The following is a 22,043-nucleotide window of genomic DNA, read 5'->3' on the forward strand; positions in this document are numbered from 1 at the left end:
GTAACATAGAATCCCCACTGAATAATTTCCTTGGTTCCCAGTGGATCTGGTGAAAGGGGATGGAGGACAATGGTGATAGGATTTTATGACACAGTTGTGAAAAATTGTTAGCAGGATAATTGTGATTATCACAACTGTAATTATAGAAGATGTGTAACTAAAAGGAGGGAGTAGGTAATCTATCTTTTCAGGAACAGAGGATCCCAGGACCAACAAGGAAGAACATGAGTGGAGCGTGAGATCCCTACCTAGAAAAGTGATGACAGCAGAGCCGGTGACTGTGTGTCTACAGGATGGAGGTTGGCTGACAGAATGTGCCCTTTGGATATTTAAATGAATACATAATTTTTTGTAAGTGTACATCAAATATTCTTGCCTGGTTCATTTGTGAACTATAAAAAGGAAATGAGGAGCCACAGGGAGGAAGTGGGATAAATGTTGTTGCAGGGAAGAGACTGTACTCACTGAGATACAACAAGGTGCAATATATGATCTGCTGAATGTATACCTGATGATCTTGTTTGTAAACCCAAAATCACAATAAAAAGTTTAAAAATAATTTAAAAACAAGAAAGAGGAGGTAATATGGAAACAATTTCTGGCACAATTTTCCTATAAACCTAATAGAGAAAGTCCTTTTTTTTAAAAAAAAAGAAAGAATAAGAGTGAATGGAATCATTTAACCATCTTCATTTCCTTTGCTATGAGAAGTAGAAGTTATTAAAGTAAATACTTCAGAATTGAAAATGCTTTATTTTGGGGAATACAAAAGGTAGTGGAATACAAATGAATGGAACAGACCATACTCTGGTATCACAGAAGAAATGGGCACCTAGATTTGCTTTCCAACTATGAATGGGGATATCTCATGAAGTTAAGACATGATAAGCACAAAACAATAGTTCACTGGGCACTGTGCTCCTTCAACTGATGTAGAAATTCAGAGATGACCAGTGGTGATATCCCTTACACTGTAATATTCATCTCAATGCAGAGTTTCTCCGTTTTATTTACCAGATGACCAGGAATCATATACCAGTTTGGCTGCAACTGTGTCCTCCACGGCCATTCCTATAATTAATAGAAATTTGGTTCACATTTTGTCAGGTCTTACTGAAATAACCCAAACCCCTCGAGAGTCCTGAGATGTCCAACTGTCAAGGCACAAATTGGCCACTTAAGTCCAACCTTAGTTGGCCGTATGCCTGTAACTACGTAGGCAGTAATGTGACTTCGCTTGATCAGCAAGTGTGGACGTAGGACAGGAGGAAACAGGTCTCAAACTGGACTTTCTGGCTGGGTCTGTTAAGCTCCCAGTCTCAACATTTTTATTCCCTACCTCCACCTCTGAAAACCATCTTCTTCTGAGTTTCGTTTAGATCAAAATCAAAATGATTGACTGCTGATACTTGCTATATGTAAATATTGTCTTGTACATTTCAGTCCTTAGCTCAAGCTAAGAGGTGGTGAAGAAACCACATGACTCAGAGAGGTTGAGTCACATGCTTAAGGACACATGCCAGTGAATGACAGAGAAGGGAGCTCAACCCAGCACTGCCCAACTCCAGGGGTTCACGGGCTAAGCCACGACACTAAAACATGTAAATAATTGATCTGAGTGTAAGATTTCCCAATGATTCATCTACAGAGCCTAGTGAATCATTCCTCTTCTGTCTGCTAGCTAGATTTATGTTCTGGTTAGATTAGTGACGAGGGAGCAGTGGTTCTTACCCAAAGACTTGAACACTGTGGTCTTCTCACACTGGGCTGGTTTTAGTCCTTTGATCACTTCCCCCAGCTCAGCAAAGATCTCTGCCTGCGGAACAAACACACAGTGACCTAGGCCAGGCCGTGGAAGTTGGCTATGGGCTGGCTTCTGGAGCTAGCCTAGGGCATCTTGGAACTCGGTAAACGATGAACTTGATAAAAAGTTTTTTTTTAAATCCATTTGTGAAGTATATTATGTCAAGAAGGACACTTTCTCCTGAAATCCTTTTTGGGGTAGCATTTGGCTTTGCGAGACCATGAACACAGAGATCCAAGTTTGTGGCTAGGGAAATTTCCTGCCAAATCATTCTGTGCAGAAATGAGCACTCATTTTGGTAGCCTCTTTCTTGATTCTGATTAAAAAGGAAAAACGAGGCTAAACGTTGGCTTTACCCATAATGCTAGTGTGCTAGTCTGTTGGGAACACTTTCTGATTACACAAGGCTCTCATATCCCTTTCTCACAGCCCACGATGACAGTCCACGCCAATGGAAAACTCCCCCAAACTTCCCTCTCTGGCAAAGGAAAGAGGACAACACATAATGTCACTACCATAATGACCTGGTTACCAATACGGAGCCGGTTTCTCCACAAGGAGACAGGGGTAACCAAGATCTGGAGCAGGACAAACTGAAGAAGAAATGAATGAAACTCTGGATGCTGGCCAGGCCAGTTAGAGCAGCAGGAGAGGAAGCTCACCCCTGACAAGAGAACATCCCCAGACTCCTTCAGGGCAGCCTCCTTGGAATCCACATACAGCACAGCTTGTTTCATAAGTGCATCATCCAGTTCTCTCCAGTCGGGTCTGCTGGCGCCGACAGCTGCAAGACAGAAAAGCAGACTCAGCCCAGAAGTAGCCTTAAGAGATATTAAAAAGTTCTAAAGCATGGAAGAGCATGGGCCCAGGTGAGGAAAAGGAGGTGACATACGACCTAAGGGAGCTTTCAGATTTGGAGCACTTCCTCAGTTCAAGTCAAGCCTTTCCCAATCAGTAAGATGGATACTTTTTAATAGTAACCATGCCTACCAAGCCATGCCTATCATTCTTCCTCTTTCCTATTCCACCTCCTTCCTAAACAGGTTTGAGGTGACTCAGCATTCAATTGCTGAGTGCCTATTATCAGTGGAATGGTTTACACATATGATTTATAATTCTTACAAGTAACACACTGACTTCAGAGTATCCTGTCTGCTGGTGATGGGACCTAACTAATGCCCAACCTGAAACCCCAGGCGTGCAGGGTTTAGGCAAGTAACAGAAGTGAGCAAAGCATATGCAAATAGATCTGATAGCAGTAGGCATGCTTTCTCACAGGGCATCAATTAGTTAGAGCTGAACAATGACCGGTTCACCAAAGGCCTGAATTCTTCTGTGTGCTTCTGACCCTCCCATTCCCAATCCAGTCCCTCTAGTTTGATTTAAAAAAACAAAACAAAAAAACCCACACACTATGGCCCAAAGAAAACATATCTGCTGGCAGGGATCTAGTTCATGGCCAGCCAGTCTCTGGAAATTTCTATAGAGTTTCACACAAATACATGCAGCATTGATATGCCTTCTCACACTGCTGTCCAGTTTTCTCTACTCGTCCCCTCTCCCGCTGTTCTCCCTTGCTCTAAGTTGCAAAGTGAGCTGTTAAGAAATGTCTTTCTTGAAGGCCGTTTCTGTGGGGAGTTCTATAGAACAAAAGTACTAGCTAATGAAACTTGTAAATAAATCATAAGCTGGTGGGAAAAGGTCCAGCTTCTCAGGCTACCCTTTCTCGTTGCACTGGCCGCCCAAGACAACCACTGTTTCTGAGCTGGCGAGTTGTCAAAGGGTTGTGTGAGGCCACTTGGGCAGATGGAGGTGGGCCAGGTGGCAAAGGGAGGGGTCTGACTCAGCCTGGGATCTGGCTTTGCTTTCAGTGGGGTTAGAATGGAACAGTCTACAGATAACCTAAAGGTTGGTGGTTTGAGTCTATCCAAAGGCTCATCAGAAGAAAAGCCTGATTGATTAAATAATCAGTCATTGAAAACTCTATGGTGCTCTGTTCTACTCTGACACAGAATCAACTCAAAGGCCATTGGCAAAATAGGTCAGAAGACTAGCAATGGCGGCAGGTGGAGGAGATAAGCCAAGTGTGGATGGAGGACGTTGGAATTGGTAAAGCTGTAAAGTAAGTAAAATCTCTTTATTGTGTCTAATTTGTTGGTTACACTTATAAAGACACTTTTCTTATGTATATTTGAAATCTCTGGGAATGCAGAAACGAATATATCCCTAAGTTAGGGAAACATAGAGATGCCTTGAATTAAAATGAAGTCAGTCTTTCCTGGTGAGAGATGTCAAGAATGAGAGAAATTCAATATGAGGGACCATCTTGCTGCTGGCTTTGAAGATGGAGGGTCCTCATGGCAAGGAACTGAGAGTAAACTCATGGTAATAGGAACCTCAGTCCTACAACTGGAAGGAACATCAGCTTGCCACCATCCTGTGAGCATTGAAGAGGACCCCCAGCTCTAGATGAGACCACAGCCAGACAACACCTGGATTCCACCCTGGTGAGACTTTAAGCAGGGGACACAGCTAATCCATGTTGGGACTCCTGAACCACTGAAATTGGGAGGTCATGAATTTATGTTATTATTAACTTTAAAAAATAACAGTAATTAATTCAGTCTTGATGAAAATTCTCTGGGAACCCATTTCCCCTTAATTTCCTGAGTCCTTCCAGAAATGGTCTTAGGGTCCTCAAAGCCAGCCCCAACCCACTAGCCAAGTGCATTAACTATGGGCTCCTGCACTTGGCTGCTAACTGAAGGGTTGCAGGTTTGAGTCCACCCAGAGATGCCACGGAAGGAAGGCCTGGGGACCTACTACCATAAGCACTGAAAACGTGATGGAGCACAGTTCTACTCTGGCACAATATGGCTGCCATGTGTTGCAGTCAACTTGATAGCAACTGGTACCTTGGTTTGTTGTTGTTAAATACCGAGGAGTCAGTTCCAACTCGTAGTGACCCTGCACAGGGTTTCCGAGGCTGTCAATCTTTATGGGAGCAAAATGCCTCAGCTTTCTCCCATGGAACCGCTGGTAGTTTCAAACTGCTGACCTTAAGGTTAGCAGCCCGACTCGTAACTACTACGCTACCAGAGCTCCTTGGAATACCCACCTGCAAAATGCGGGCTAAGATACTAACAGCTCCTACATCCTAAGACTGATAAACAGATTAAATAAATCAAATAACGCCTATAGAGACTATATGACAGCACCTGCTAATAATAACAGACTAGTTTTCACTAGATTCCACAAGGCCATTTGAAGGTTTTCAGGGGCCCAGGCACTCTTAATTTTTCGAATTTCTCCCACCTCTTTTCACACAGTAAAAAGCATCCACACGACACATTAAATGTCTTTTTACTGTAGTTGTTTTGGAAAAGTTTTATGATTTGAAATTTTATTAAGAACAAATGACTTCCTTGTCTTTTGTGACTTAAAACCTTACCACGTGTAAGAATTGAGTTGTGGTAGACCATTTGGTATTAACGTTACTTTTGAGATATCCTTAACTAAATATTCATTTCAGGTTTGCAGTTTTCTTCTTGCAGCCAGTGTTGTCTTTCGGGTCTCTCACTTGTCCATGTTGTTGTGTGCTGCAGAGTCAAGTCTGACTAGTAGTAACCTTATATGACAGCCTATAACTGCCCCGTAGAGTTTCCTAGGGTATAATGTTTATAGGAACAGATTGTCAGGTTCTTCTCCCATGGAGGGGCTGGTGGGTTTGTACTACTGACCTTTTGGTTATTGGCCAAGAGCTTAGGCATTGCACCACCAGGGCTCCCAACATGTTTACACACGGAATCAAACCGCTCTGCCATGCAGCCCTTGGTCCTGGGCCTGGCGCAAGAAGCCACTATACTTACCATTGATGTGAGCTCCTGGCTTCACCCATTCACCAAACAATATGGGCTCTGTTGCCATGGTGACTGTGATGATCACATCTGCACCTGTCACAGCCTCCTGGACTGATGAACAGACCCGTACTGCCCCCTGCACAGCATTTGCAAACTTCTCGGCATTTTCTCTCGTGCGGTTCCATATCCTCACCTTCATTGGGAGAATAAGAGAGACGTGGGCACAATATGTTGTGGCTGTTGGCATTAATCCAAAGTCAGCAAGGCTAAACTGAACCTCTCTAGTGCAGAAGCTGTAGTTATCTAGATCATTCCTTATGGTGAATGAACATTTGATAACATCAATCCAGTCACGTGCCTATCTAAATCAATACGAAACCCATTGCGTAAGCTGATTCTGACTTACAGTGACCCTAGAGGACAGGGTAAAACTGCCCATTAGGGCTTCCAATGGAAGCAGACTGCATCTTTCTTCCTGTCTTCTGACGAGCAGCAGGTTTGTGGGTTCACACCTCCCACCTTTCAGCTAGCAACCAAGCACTTACCAACTATGCTACCAGGTTCCTATCCTACTTGAAAATGAGCTTTCTCTACCTCCAGCTCCTTAGATAAGCCCCAAACCAAACTCACTGTCATTGAGTTGATTCTGACTCATATCAGCTCTTAGGACAGAGCAGAATTGCCCCTTAGGATTTCCAAGACTGTAAATCTTTATGGGAGCAGACAGCCTCATCATTCTTCCATGGAGCAGATGGTGGATTTGAACCACTGACCTTGTAGTTATCAGCCCAAAGCTTAACCCGCTACATCAGGAGGATTCCTTTTCCCCATTAGAAAATCTTGGACATTTTTCAGTTCTACCTGAGACAGCTCTGTCATTTGACAGGTACTATGTAGTTTAATGATTAGCAGAGCATGTTCTGTGGTAAAGCAGGCTTAGAACAGATCCTTGCTCTTGTAACTTTCTGTTCCTGAAATTACATAACTTGACTCAGTCTCAGTGTTCATGTAAAATGCCAATGAAACTGGGCAAAGTCAGCATCGACTAGCTGCTGTGTATCTGAGACCCAGTAAAGAGTCACAGGGCTTGTGAGCTTCACAAATAGGCAGTATTTTGTACGGTTAGCTGGATCTCTGAAGTATAAGGAAATAATTAACAATCAGAAGGGCTTGAAGGAGGAATGGTGCAGCAGATAGAAAAGGCCAAGAATGATAAGTAGTTAAGGAGCTCTGGTAGCGTAGTGGTTACAAGTCTGGCTGTTAACCTCAAGGTCAGCGGTTTGAAACTACCAGCTGTTCGGCAGGAGAAAGATGAGGCTTTCTGCTCCTGTAAAGATCTATAGCCTCAGAAACCCTGTACAGGGTAACTATGAGTCGGAACCAATTCCATGGCACATAACCACCACCAACCACCAGAATGGTAGCCATAATTTGAATCCTGTTAGGTACTAAGGGATGGAGGCTTAAGTTTTATGAGGAGCTGGGGACTTTCCAGGAATCTTGGTGGTGCTATGGGTTAGGTGTTAGGCTGCTTGAAAACCATCAGCCGCTCCGCAGGTAAAACATGAGGCTGTCTGCTCCCTCATATTTACAGTCTTGGAAAGCCTATATAGAGTAGGAATCGACTCAGTGGCAGTAGGTTGAGTTTGATTTGAGGGGACTTGCTAGCTTGTTAACAGTTGTCTTGCTGGAAGGGGTTTATCAGCCTCTTAATTAAAAACAAGGGTAAAGAATCTCCCATAAGGAAGTGTAATAAATACAGAAATACATTTTATGTCCAAGTAAGGTCACCATCCTGGTGTTGTACTATAGGATCAGCACTTGACTGTGAATCACAGGTTGGCAGTTCATACCCACCAGCTGCTCCTTGGAAACCCTATATAAGGGGTCGCTATGAGTCAGAACCGACTCGACAGCACTTAACAACAATGGTGGTGGTGGTGTGCTGTGGAGTTGGTTCCAACTCATAGCAACCTGGAATAGGGTTTCCGAGGCTGTAAATTTTTACAGGAGCAGAAAGCCTCATCTTTCTCCCATGGAATGATTGGTAGTTTCGAACTGCTGACCTTGGGGTTAGCAGCCCAACTCGTAACCACTACACAACCAGAGCTCCTTAACAACAATATATCTTTATATAATACACATGAAAAATAAAAATATACTTTACCTGTTTTCAAAGACAAGCAGTTAACATTTTACAATCTTAGATACTTAAATCATTAGTTTTAAAAATACAATTTTAATTAGATATATATATTTGTATATACTAACTTTTCATTTAATGTTCTAACATCATTACCTTTCCAGATTATCTAATTTTTATCTAATATTTGCATAACTGTCTATTAAAAAGGGTACCATTGTTAACTACTCCCTATGGCTGGACATATTGTATATTATTTGCAACTTGGATGGCAATCTTGTTGTTGTTTAGTGCCATTGATTTGGTTCTGACTCATAGTGACCCTGTATAGGGTTTCTAAGGAGCGGCTGGTGAGTTTGAACCTTTCTGGTTAAGTGCTTATCCTATAGCACCACACCAGGGCTCTCTCTCTCTCTCTTTCTTTCTTTCTTTCTATCTATCTATCTATCTATCTATCTATCTATCTATCTATCTATCTACACACACACACACACACACACACACATATTGTCTGTATTTCCAAATGCAGACAGATATATTATTTTTATCATGAAACTACTTAAGCCCCGCCCCTCACATACATATAAAAAAATAAAATGAAAGGCATTTGGAATATTCCTAGAAGAAAGTATGAGTCATGATGAGAGGGAAGGGATACCCCAGAGGGCATGCTCTGACCCATGGCACCCCCATGTGTTACAGAGTGGAACGGCACCACAGGGTTTCCTTGGCTGCCATCTTTATGAAAGCAGATCCCTAGGACTTTCTTCGTTGGCTCCACTGGCTGCGTTCAAATTGTTGAGTGTAAACCATTTGTATCATTCAGAGACTGAATCCATAACCCTAAATACCCAAAGACTCACGGATTCTCCCAGAAAGGCAGTGTCTATAATGGGTATAACCAAACGCCCAAGCCAAACCTACTCATAGCAACCCAATGGGACAGAGAACTGCTGCATACGGTTTCCAAGGCTGTAAATAGTTACAGAAGCAGACAGTCTCATCTATGTCTCCATGGAGTGTTTGGTGGGTTTGAACTGCTGACCTTCCAGTCAACTGCACAATGCTTAATCCACTGTGCCACCAGGTCTCCTTCAAGGATATACTATAGCCTCCACCCGCCTTTTTTTCCCCATGAGAAATGTTTAATAGATAAAGGCAACGCTTAAGAAAAGAAATACAGGTAAACTGACTGCAAATCACAATGTGAGTTGGGAAGTTGAACCCCTAGATTCCTGTGTCCACTCAACAGATACCAGTTGTTTGCCTTCAACCCTGCACTTGGATACAACACTGGACAAGACAAAGTGTGTGTCCCCCTGTAGATTACACCCCAGCGGGGGGAACTAGGCGTAATCACAGGTTAGATAGTTAGCATTTCAGAGTGTTGCACACTAACCGGAGGCCCTTAGGTGGCACCTATAGTTTAGGTGGTGCTGTAGGATAAGCACTGGACTACTAACTTAGAGGTGGGCATATCAAACCCATTAGCCACTTCTTAGAAATCCTATACAGGGTTGCTATAAGTCAGAACCGACTCAATGACACTTAACAACAACAACAATAAGTCAACCTAAAGTTTGGTGGTTTGAACCTATCCAGAAGCTCCACAGAATAAAGGCCCGGTGATTTGCTTGCATTATGATTAAACTCACTTCCATCAAGATGATTCCGACTCATAATATAATCCTTTAATTAGCTAAGTAGATTAGCTGTATACCCTGTGAACTGAGAAACTGGAAAGAGGTGACCCGGGCCTTCCAGCCAACTCTTCCCCTCCAGTGGGACTACTGGGTAAGCCATTAAGGTGGAAGAATGGCCTAGATCGGACTTCTGACCTAGTATTTCAAAATAACCCAAGTTGCATGTGACAGGGTACTCCCTTCATTCTCCCCCAAACCCCCTGGACTTACCTCCTTAAAGGAGAACTGCTCTGTGAAGATCTCATAGTGGCTGAAGGCCTGGACCCCAGCCCCAAGGATGCATAAAACTTCACTGTCAGGGCGCTTCAAAAACTGTTTGAGAGACATGAGACAGAGAAGTTCAAAAGAGGCATTAGCGGCCAAATGAAAGGAGAAAAAGACAGAGTTTGAATATCAAGAGCTCTCGAGCAATTAGTTCCACTTGTGTTTCAGTTCCCCTCCATGGAGTTGGGAAGGAAGGAAGAAACCTTTATTGAGCACCTAATATATGTCCTTTGATATCTGTTGTCTCATTTAGTTCAGATGGTGGCCCTATGAACTGATGGCTGTTACCAGTTGCCATGACTCATGACAATCCTCTGCATGGTGGAATGAAATACTGCCCAGTCCAGAGTCCTCCCCATGAAAGGCTTTGTGCTTGAGGGATACTGGCTGGGAATAATCATACCAGGTCTCCTGCATGTTGTTATTGTTGTGGTTGTTAAGTGCCATCGAGTTGATTCCAGCTCAAAGAGATCCTGTCCTAGGGTTTCTGAACCGCTGACGGTGCCACACACAGCATGGAAGGTGAGAATTCTACCATTGCCCTTTCATAGCAGGATTGCTCTTGCTATTATGTGTCATTGTAAGTCTTTGTGGGAGCAGAAAGCCTCATCTTTTTCCTGAGGAATGGCTGGTGGGCTTGAACCACCAATCTTGTAAGTCACAATCCAGTGCTTATCCTACAGAGCCACCATGTTCCCATAGTAGGCTTTGTTGTTGTTATTAAGTGCCGTTGAGTTGGTTCTGACTCATAGCGACCCTGTATAGTGTTTCCGAGGGGCAGCTGCTGAGTTTGAAACGCCTACCTTTTGAGTTCACATTGGCCTTGAGGTCGAAATGTTTATCCTATGGTGCCACACCAGGATTAGGATTGTTGTTATTGTTAAGTGCCATCTAGTTGATTCTGATGCATAGTAACCCTGTACAGGGTTTCCGAGGAGCAGCTGGTAGGTTTGAATTGCATTGGTGTGGTGGTAGCTATATGCTGTGGAATTGGTTCCGACTCATAGCAACCCTGCATAGGGTTGCCGATGCTGAAAATCTTTACTGGAGCAGAAAACCTCATCTTTCTCCCATGGAATCACAGTTAGCTTCCAACTGCTGACTGTGAAAATAGCAGCCTGATTTGTAACGACTATGCTACCAGGGTTCCTTTGAAGTGCAATGTTGTTGTTAAGTGCCATGGAGTTGGCTCTGACTCATAGCAACCCTGTGTAGGGTTTCTGAGGAGCCGCTGATGAGCTTGAACCGCCAACCTTGTGGTACAAAGTAACTTTTCAGTCTAGCACATTAACCCACAGCGCCACACCAGGTCTCCTGAACAGCATTAGTGACCTATTGTTATTTTACCATAAGCATGCACATAATTAAAAATGTATGTATGAATCTGCTAGATTTCTCATTTAAACAAAGAATTTGAAATTTTGTTCTGTTTGTATTCATCAAGGCTTTTCATGGTCTGGCCCTCCATGCCATGTCCCCCTGTGCTTTGTGGCTTCTTTGCAGTTCTTCAAGTACAATTGTCTCCTTCAGCCACAGGGCTTTTGCACAGGTTCTTTCCTCTGCCCAGTAATGCTTTCCCCATTGCCTCTCACAAGTAGCTCCTACGAGCCTTTATGTCTCTGTTCAAATATACCTTTTTCAAGACAAGCTGCCCTTAATCCTTTAGACTACATTGAACTCACTGTTCCACACTTACATAGCACTTCACACCTTTGATTCATGTGATTTCAGATGTGCTGGCGTAACGTCTGGATTACTGTCTGTTTCTTCCACTGTACCCCACACACTGTCTGGCTTTGCTCACCATACCATGTCCCATGTTGAGCACAAGACAAGACATGTGGTGGGCACTCAAATTTTGGTGACTAAATGCATGCATGCCAGGATAAACTGTTATATGTTATTACCTTAAAGGTATGACACAGTCCCCAAAAGAAACCCAAACACAAAATAGTGACAGTATCAATTTGACTCCAAGTCTTCTGAACATCCAATCCTTCTCCCAAATGCCCAAGTTGAAAGAAAAGCGGTGGAAAAGAAAACATTCTAACATCAACAAGGTAAAAAGTAAGAAGACTTTTGTTCCTTATTGAAAGAGCCCATCTGAGCTGAGTCCCTGGGAATGATGTTCTCAAGTTTCAGCCGAAAGTGAACTCTTCAGCCTAAACTCTTCTATAAATAAGTTCAGGTTTTTACCAATGCAACAAAGCAAAGTGTAACTGAGAGTAGGGTCTAGAATGGTATAGTTCCCAAAGCTAGGGTGGATATCAGAATCAACCAGGGACTAGAAAAAACAAACTAGTTTTCAAGGTCCCAGTCAGAGACTTTGATTCAGTAGTTCTGGGAATCTGAACTAAAGGAAAAGAAAAAGTAAATTTCCCAGGGGACACTGCTGTGTAGATAGGGTTGAAAAAGACTGAGTTATCTAATATCAGGCAGTCTTGGAAGACCCCACCACTACCAGGTTATATGACTTCAGAACAACCCAAGTCTCCATTTCCTTATGTGCTAATTGAAGCCAATCATACTTGCTCTGCCTTCCTTACAGAGACTCCAAGTTAAATAAAGACAATGGGTTCGAGATGATTTTGAAAAAGGCCAAAATCTTGTACAAATGTAAGGCAGGGCTGTTAAGTCAGTCTGTTCTTAAGCTACCAAAGAGAAAATTGCAAGAATTTTCTTGATTATTTCAATCAGAGTTGGGTCAGGGCATAATTAAAAACCAGTTCCCCGAGGTGGGTACTACAGTATACTCCCGTCATATACAATTACCAGAATTAATCCTCACAGTCTTCCCTCCCCATCATGTATTTAGAAAACCTTAAGATACGTACTCACAAGCTGAACACTTTGGTCAACATGCTTCCTTTATGCGTCAGCCTTGTATGCCAATGTCTCAAGACCTTGTACATTTAGTGCTAAGGTCCAGACTCCAATTTTCCACAGACACCCAGTTTTCAAAGTCTCTTCTTCTTAACTCTAACTTTCCCCAAATACTTTTTCTTGTAGGGTACTCTGACGTATTTCTTACAGGAAGAATGCTTGAGAAGTTCATGGAACACTGCTTACAAAACTCATTGTCTTAGCTATCTAGTGCTGCTCTAACAAATACTACAATTGGGTAGCTTTAACAAACAGAAATTTATATTCTCATAGTTTCAAACAAAAACCAAATTCACTGCCATCAAGTTGGTTCCTTCTTAAATTGACCCTAGATGATACAGTAGAACTGTTTGTTAAGGTTTCTGAGACTATAAATCTTTATAAGGAGCAGATCACTTCATCTTTCTTCCACTGAGAGGCTGGTGGCTTGGAACTGCTGACCTTTGGTTAGCCATCCAATGCTTATCCCACAGCGCTACGAGGGCTCCTTTATCATAGTTTGTTGTTAAATGTCGTCAAGTCGATTCCGACTCATAGCAATCCTATATAGGGTTTCCAAGGAGTGGCTGGTGAGCTTGAACCGCCAACCTTGCAGTTCAAACTGACCTTGCAGTCCAGCACATTAACCTGCAGCTCCCTCTCATAGTTTGGTGGTGGTGGTGGTGGTGGTGTTCCATGGAGTTGGTTCTGACCTATAGCAACCCTGTATAGATTTCCGAGGCTGTAAATCTTTACTGGAGCAGAAAGTCTCATCCTTCTCCCATGGGACAGCTGGTAGTTTCAAACTGCTAACTTTGAGGCTAGCAGTCCGACTTGTAACCACTATGCTACCAGAGCTCGTTCCTCACAGTTTAGGAAGCTAGAAATCTGAACTCAGAGCACAAGCTCTATGGTAGTGGATTTGTTCTCTGCTGCCTCTGGGGAAAGGTCCTTCTCTTTTCAGGATCTGCAGGCTTGGTGTTCCTTGGCTCACTGGGCATAGACAGCATCTATTTTCCCCAACTATGTTTCTTCCATTGCTTGTTTAGTCTCTTTTATATATCAAAAGAAAACAGCCTACACTAATAAGTTAGCATTAGCATAACAAAGAAGACCCATTCTCAAATGGGATTATAACCACAAGTACATTGTTACTTAGTTAAGACTCATAGTGGCCATGCGTAGGGTTTCCGAGGAAGAGCAGCTGGTGGGCTTGAACACTGTGGTTAGCAGTCCAGTTCTTATCCTACAGGGCCACACCAGGACTCTGACCACAGGCATGTTGTTGCTGTGTGCTGTTGAGTCAGTTCCGACTCATAACAACACTGTATAGGGTTTCCAAGGAGTGGCTGGTGAATTTGAACCACTGACCTTTCAGTTCAAACCAACCTTCAGGTGGAGTGATTATCCTGAGGCACCACTAGAACGTTTTCTAAGAGGTTAGGGTTTACAATACCTGTATTTGTGGAACACAACTCAAACCCTAACACTCACCATTGTCCTTACTGGCTGTTCTTTCTGCAAGGAGTGTTCTCATACCACATTTTTGGTATGGTTCACTCACTCACCTCTTTCAGTCTTAACTTAAATATTACATATTAGTCAGGTCTTACCTAGATAATTTGAAATTTCACTTTCTCCCCAATACTGTGTGTTCCATCTTCTGTTTCAATCATTACTGTATCCCTATTATTTAGAACCAGGTCTAGTGCATGGGAGGAGCTCAGACCATACTGGCTGAATGAATACATGAATCTGGCTTGGATCTGTTCGACTCATCCCTCTGCCATTTGTCCAGCACTGGCTCTGGTCTACAAGCTGACCACATTGATTTACTGGGAGCAGTGTGGTACAGGGACAAGGAAGCCGTTCTAGGAGTCACAGGGGGCAAATCTGAAACTCTTGCTCTTCCATTTTCTGCCTATGTATTCCTACACAATTTACAGAGCTTCTCTGAGCTGCAGTGCCTATACCTGGTAAACAGAGGTAATCATATCCACTTTGCAAGGTTGATGATGAGCATGAGAAATAATGTATGAAAAGTACCTGGAACCTGGTGATGTTCAATAAGTAGTAGCTATTAATTTCTGCCAGTGTGTCATACTGTGGTGGCTAGGATGCTGGAAACTATTCTATTGATATTTCAAATATTAGTACTGTCATCACCCATAGTAGACAGATTTCTATGGCATTTCGACCTTAAGACTAGAAAGAAAGGCCTGGTGATCTACGTTCAAAAATTAGTCAATGGGAGCCATATGGAGCACACTAGAATACTGCCCAATACAGAAGATAAGCCCCTAGGTTGGAAGGCACTCAAAATACACAGTGGTCACTAAAATGGACTCAGGCTCACCAACAGTTATGAAGATGAGTTGGAGGTGACTATCTGACAATTAACAGTAATAATGAAGGTCATGACTTATTATGCTCATCTGAAACCCCACATTTAGTCTCCGTAACTCCAGCTCTGTTCAAAGTAAGACCAACAGAGTTTCCTAATTTCTACTTTAGTTTCTTGAACTTGAGCTCCCAAGCCCCATCCATTGCCACTAGCTCACCCTGACCACTAATCTTACCTTGGTAGCAATGGCAGATACGGCAGCAGTTCTCTTTGCAGTTATGACATTTCCATCCATGACCTTGGAAAGAAGGGAGACAGTGAGCAAGGGACACCCCGTCTACTATGGAAGCTGAGGAAAGCATCACTAAAGGAATTGCCCTAGGAAATTTTACAAAGAGCCTGGGCTTCATGTCAAACCTGGATCCAATTACTCCACTTAATGAGATTTGCAACTCTGAACAAAGAACTTAATCTCTAAGTATTGGTTTCCTCACCAGTGAAAATAAAGATCCTGCCAACCATTATTGTGAGCATTAAATGCTATGGCACATATGAAAACATCTCGTACATGCCAACCTTCAAGAACTGCCCATTTTGTTTTCTTGCCCTGAGATTCCTAAATCATTGAATTAAGGAGGATAACGTTAAGTCATTTGACTTCTGCGCAAGGGCAGTGGAACTTGGCTATGTTGCCACTGTGTGCCATTGAGTTCATTTCAACTCATAATGGTCCTATAAGACCCTATAAGAACTGCCCCATAGGGCTTCCTAGGGGGAGTGTGGTGGCTCCATATGACTGTGAATCACAAAGTCTGTGGTTCTAGCCCACTAGTCACTCCATGGGAGAAAGATGAGGCTTTCTGTTCCCGTGAAGATTTAAAGCCTCAGAATCCCGATACAGTATTGATATGAATCAGAACTGACTCGACGGCACTTAACAACAACAATTTTTACAGAAGCAGATCATGAGGTCTTTTCTCCCATGGAGCACTTGGTGAGTTCCAAGCACAGACCTTTCAGTTAGCAGCAATGAACTTTTTTACACCACCATGGCTCTATGAAACGCTACCTCACGGGTTGTCAATTTCTGTTGAACATACAGGGAGCTTTTTGAAGTTAGAAGTTAGATGCTCGGGTCCAACCTTTGGATTAACTGAATCTGAACTCTAGGGGTGGGACCTAGACATCCTCGGTTTTAAAAGCTTCCGGATCAGTCTGATTCATAATGAGGATTGAGAATCATTCTAGATAATGACAATATTCATGCTTTGCACAATTATTTTCTGCTTGTAAGTTATTCATCTCAGTGGATTCTTCCCAGGGAGCTATGATTATTCCCATTATATGTGAAGAACTGAGTTACTTGGTTACTGAGAAGATTCAGCAAATATCTAAATCTCTGACACTCAGTCAAAGCCTGGCTGGTCCCACTTTTCCCGGGGAACCACTGTTGGTAGGTAGTGTGGATGACACCTCCACTGGTTGAGTAAAGGTTGGGGAGAGTTAGAGACCCTTCCTAGAGGACTAACAGTCGATTCCTAGCAGAGCTAGAAATTCATGGGGATAAAGAAGCGGGCCCTAAGGACTCATGCGTGGTGCTGGTAGAGTTAAGAAGAGTCTCTGACAATGTCTCAACTGCCTGGTGTTAGAGGCAGTTTGAGAGGCCACAGAGCACAGAAGTTAAGGACACACATTCCACAGCCAGACAGAACTAGGATTGATGTTTGGCCATTCACTAGCCAGCTGTGTGACTTGAAGCAAAGTGGCTCGACCAACGGAAGCTTCTATGAATCCAACAGAAATGGGGTGTGGGGACAAAAAAACTCCCACAGAGGCATGTTGTCAGAGGTGAATTCGGTGGTCAAGGTCTCCTGCCTAGCACATGATCAACGCTCAATAAGTGGCAGTTAAAAATGCAATGCTGTTGTTAAGTGCCATTGAGTCAGTCCTGACTCATAGTGACCCTGGTGAGCTTGAACCACCGACCTTGAGCTTCAAACCAACCTTGCAGTCCATAGCATTAACCCACAGCACCATAGAACATGTAAAACTGATTGGAATTAAATACAGTTACTAAAATTAAAATGCTGAACGCCTTGACACAAAAGAAGACAATTTTATTTTAAACCCCAAGAAAACAAGAAGGTCGTAGAGCACAGTGTTAAAGCAGATAGCTCCTGGAGTTAGACCAACTAGATGTGAAGCCCAGGTATGTCACTTCTCAGGTATGTAAACCTGGGTCAGTTGCATATACTTGCTCTGAGGCTCAGTTTCCTCATTTGTAAAATGGGGGTGATAACAGTCAAGTATTAAGACAGTCAATACATGTAAAGAGTTTAGAAAAGTACCTCACACATAGTAAGTGATGAGTAAAATTGAGATTCTATTTTTGTGGAGCCGATGATCAGATGTTGTAACAGGTCACTGTGTACCCCACAGAAAAGACTCCTAGGGTTTACAGAACACCCCCTAAATTCCATGTTGACAGAGATTCGGTAAATAATAGTTCCCCTGGCTACTGGGTATACACTGGGTCTAGTGGTCTGGGGAGTGGGTGCAGTTTACTGGACATTTGATGAGAAACAACACTTTTGCTCTCTGGACTCAAAGGAGCAGGGCATTCTGGGGCTGGGCTATGCATCTTCAGTCGACCCCAGAAACAGAAGCACAGTGACATACAACCTTAACCTAAGGAGAGCCATGTGTGGTTACAATCAATACTCCTGCTCACAGAGAACTAACTTCTGAGTCTACCTGGGACCCATGGACCCTTCTCCACCCCAGGGCAGGGAGTTACTTACCGCCAGCAGGTTGCCATTGCTGGGCTCAAAGAGTAGCACCGTGGCCTGGTGGGAGGGGACGGTGGAGGTGGTGCTGTGGCCCTCATAGAAGGTGACCAACTTGGTGGTCAAGGCATCTTCTGCTGCACTGTAGGCAGGCATGACTCCCAAGAAACTACAAAGGGAATGAAAATCACTTCAATCCTCCCCCAGAAATCCTGTTGTTGTTGTTAAGTGCCTGTGTAGGGTTTCCGAGGAGCGGTTGGTAAGTTTGAGCCACCGACCTTGCAGTCACTGAACTATAGCACCACACCAGAACTGGGAGCTTTCAAATTCCCAAACACCTCCTGTTGTCTTTCTAGAAGCATGTCCCCGCTGGTCTCTCCATTTTGCCTTGCCCTTCCCTCATGCATAGGAATAGTATAGTACAAGGAGGCTTCAAAAAATTCGCAGAAACATTCCATTATATTTCCATTTCATTTTCCATGAGCTTTTTGAAGCCCCCTCCTATACTCACGAATCTGCCTCTGGATGAGAAAATCCAGATTGGACTTCCAACTCCGCCACTTACTCGCTGTGTAACCTTGGGTGAATCATTTAATTTTTCTGAATCTCAATACCTACGTGGACAGTGTAATGTAAGGTTGGTGGTTCAAACCCAGCAGCCGCTCCTCGGAAACCCACAACAGGGTTGGTGTGAATCAAAACCAAGTCTTAACAACACCACTACCTGCAAAGTGTCCACTTAGCACAGCGGGAAGACAAGTTCTCAAATAGCAGCTATTATTAGCAATGATTGGCCATCTCTTCCTTTCCTTCGCACCCCTCCTCTGCCCCCTCCCGGTTTCTCTGGCCGGGCCCCTGCCTTCTCACTCACCCTCTGTGCTTGGTCACTGGCACCACAGTACGCACAGGCTGCACGACCCCTCCGTCGGAGCCGCTGGAGAAGTTGGCCAGAGCCGCTTCCAGAGGCGGTATGAGGAGGCTGGAGCTGCCGAGGTGGCGCTGCACCTCGGCGGAACGCAGGAAGACAGGCGTCGAGCTCATCTCGCCGCCGGCTTTCTAGCCTCAACCCTGGCCCAACGCTTCCCCAAGCAATTTATGAGCGCTCCCCGCAGCTTGCCGGAGTCCCCTACTCTGCAGGGCCCCAGCTTCCCGGGAGGAGAAGGCGGAGCCACACTGCCCCCGCCCCTCCAGCCTGTCTTTACCCTCTCCACCCACGAACCCCTACTACTGCCCCCCTGCAGGTGAAGGGGGAGCCGGGTCCCCTCCACCGACTGTTCCCCACGACTGGAGTCCAGGCGGCTGGCTGGGAATTGGTGTTCTTGGGTCTACCTTCTCAATTCCTGTTATTAGCGCCAACCATATACTTTGCAAGATGTGTCAGTAAAGAACTTGGGTGACCTATCTCTTCCTCCGCCCCCTTCGATATTTGATATTTGTTGTTTCTGTCTCCTTCCCTGGGAAAGAAGAGACTGGGAAGATGGGGCAAACGATGGCTGGGCACCCTTGTAATTAAATTACTGCTTTCTGCTGGGAGATCTTCGTTGAAAGGAGACAGAGGGTTATTAAGAACCATTTTCTTTTCAATTCTGCCCCCATCTGGAGACTTTTATCTGAATCTCTCCTCTGGCTGATGACTGCTTTCAGTGAAGGTTCCCCCCAGGGCAAACAGCAATTTGCTATAAGAGGGATGTTCCCAGGGCAAGGTACCATGGCCTGGGTCAACCCAAAAGCTAAAATATGTAAGACAACTGAAATCTTCTTCAAGATATTTATACTCGAGATGGGGAAATAAGATGGTATAAACATGGAACGGTAACTAACAATGCAACACAATGTTACAATAGTTGTGGTTGTTAAGTGCCGTCGTGGAGTCGATTCCAAGGAGCAATTGTTGAGCTTGAACCACCAACCTTGCAGTTTAAATGACTTTGCAGTCTGATGCGTTAGCCCACAGCCACACCAGGACTCCTTTAAAATAGTATTAACCCAATAATATAAATGAACTTGAAGTTTGTTTACTATGAGGAACCCTGGTGGCATAGTGGTTAAGTTCTCCATTGATAACCAAAAGTTGGAGGTTGGAAACCACCAATCACTCAGCAGGAAAAAGAGGTGACAATCTATTTTCAAAAAGATTCTTGCTGTTCTTAAGTGCATTGACTTGATTCTGGCTCATGGTGACCCTGTTAAGGATTTCCAAGAATTTAAATCTTTGCAGAAGCAGAAAGCCCCATCATTCTCAGATGGAGTCACTGCACTCCCTTTCATAAAGATTGTTGTGAGGTGCCATCGAGTCACTGAGTCATACCATTGACTCATAGTGACCCTGTGCGCAACAGAATGAAACACTGCCCCCGCCCCTCCTCAAGTAAACGCTGCTATACTTGAGCCCATTACTGCTGCCACTGTGCCAATCCATCACGTTGGAGGTCTAACTCTTTTTCACAAATCTTCCACTTTACCAAGCATAATGTCTTTCTCTAGGGTTTGGTCCCTCTTGATAGTAGCTCCAAAGTATGAGAGACTAAGTTTCACCATCCTGGCTTCTAAGGAACATTCTGCTATACTTCTTCCAACACAGATTGGTTTGTTCTTTTGGCAGTCCATGGTACTTTTAAGATTCTCCTCCAACACCATAATCAAATGCATCAATTCGTCTACAGTCTTCCTTATTAATTGTACAACTTTCACATTCCTATAAGGTTATTGAAAGTAGCCTGGCTGGATCAGGCATACCCTAGCCCTTAAACTGACGTCTTTGCTCTTCAACACTTAAAAGAGGTCTTGCGCAGCAGATTTGCCTACTGCACTAAGTCATTTTATTTGTTGACTGCTGCTTCCATTTACACTGATGGTTGATCCAGGTAAAATGAAGTCTTTGACGACTTCAATCTTTTCTCCATTTATATGGATGTTATTTATTGGTCCAGTAGTGAGGATTTTTGTTTTCTTTACATTGAGATGCAACCCATATTGAAGACTGTGGCCTCTGATCTTCATCAGTAAATATTTTAAGTCTTTCAACAAGTAAGGTTGTGTCACCTGCGTATCTTCCTCCAATCCTGATACCACAGTCTTCTTCATATAATCCAGCTTCTCCGATTATTTGCTCTGCATACAGATTGAATAAATATGGTGAAAGAACAAAACCCGGCACACACTTTTCCTAATTTTAAACCATTCAGTGTTCCCTTGTTCTGGTTGAACAACTGCCTCTTGGTCTAGGTACAGGTTCCTCATGAGCACAATTAAGTGTTCCAGAATGGTCCATAATGTTGTCCATAACGTGTCAAAATCCACACAATCGAAAACCTTTGCATAGTCAATAAAGGACAGGTAAACATATTTTTGGTAGTCTCTGCTTTTAACCAAGACCTATCTGATGCCAGCAATGAGAGCCTTCTTTCAATGCCCTCTTCTGAATCCAGCTTGAACTTCTGGCAGTTACCCATCACTGTACAGTTGCAACCTTTTAAAAATTATCTTTAGCAAAATTTTTCTTGCAAGAGATATTAATGATATTATCTAAAGATTTTCACATTTCATTGGGTCACCTCTCTTTAGAATCTGCAAAAAGATGGATCTTTTCCAATCAGTTGGCCAGATCTTCCAAGCTGTCTTCCAAACTTCTTGGCATAGATGAGTGAGTGCCTCCAATGTTGCATCAGTTTGATGAAAGATTTCAATTTGTATTCCATCAATTCCTGATTCCTTGTACTTTGTCATTGCCTTTCAGTGTGCTTTGGACTTCTTCCTTCAGTATCATTGGCTCTTGATCATATGCTACCTCTTGAAATGGTTGAATATCAACCATTTCTTTTTGGTACAGGGACTTTGTGAATACCTTTCAACTTCTTTTAATGCTTTCTGCATCATTCAATATTTCCCCCATAGGATCCTTCAATATTGCAAGTTGAGGGTTGAAATTTTTCTTTAGCTCCCTCAGCTTGAGAAATGTTGAGCATGTTCTTCCCTTTTGGCTTTTTAACTCTAGTTCTTTGTACATTTCATTCTAGCATTTGACTTTGTCTTCTCAAGCTGACATTTGAAATTTTCTGTTCAGCTCTTTTACCTCCCCATTTCTTCCATTTGCTTTAGCATCTCTATTCTGGAGAGCAAGTTTTAGAGAATCTCTTTTGACATCCATTTTGGGTTTTTTTCCTTCTTTCTTGTTTTCTTAATGACCTTTTCTTCTTGTAGGATGTTCTTGATGTCATCCCATAACCCTTACAGTTTTCAGTCATTAGTGTCTAATATATCAAGTCTGTTCTTGAGAT

At 43.3% G+C, this 22,043-nt stretch overlaps 1 protein-coding gene across 1 annotated transcript; it reads right to left on the bottom strand.

The window, feature by feature from the left end:
• Positions 1 to 1,006: 1,006 nt before the first annotated feature.
• On the bottom strand, positions 1,007 to 18,831 carry CRYM (crystallin, mu). Its single transcript, XM_006875968.1, has 8 exons — positions 18,638 to 18,831; positions 17,782 to 17,935; positions 15,216 to 15,278; positions 9,721 to 9,822; positions 5,674 to 5,857; positions 2,467 to 2,588; positions 1,732 to 1,816; positions 1,007 to 1,071 (listed from the first exon to the last, which is right to left on the bottom strand). The coding sequence occupies exons 1-8, from the start codon at positions 18,805 to 18,807 to the stop codon at positions 1,007 to 1,009; spliced, it is 945 nt and encodes a 314-aa protein (XP_006876030.1). The 5' UTR covers positions 18,808 to 18,831.
• Between the last annotated feature and the right edge of the window lie 3,212 nt (positions 18,832 to 22,043).

Source organism: Chrysochloris asiatica, unplaced genomic scaffold, assembly GCF_000296735.1.
Source record: "Chrysochloris asiatica unplaced genomic scaffold, ChrAsi1.0 scaffold00348, whole genome shotgun sequence".
NCBI classification, from domain to species: Eukaryota; Metazoa; Chordata; class Mammalia; order Afrosoricida; family Chrysochloridae; genus Chrysochloris; species Chrysochloris asiatica.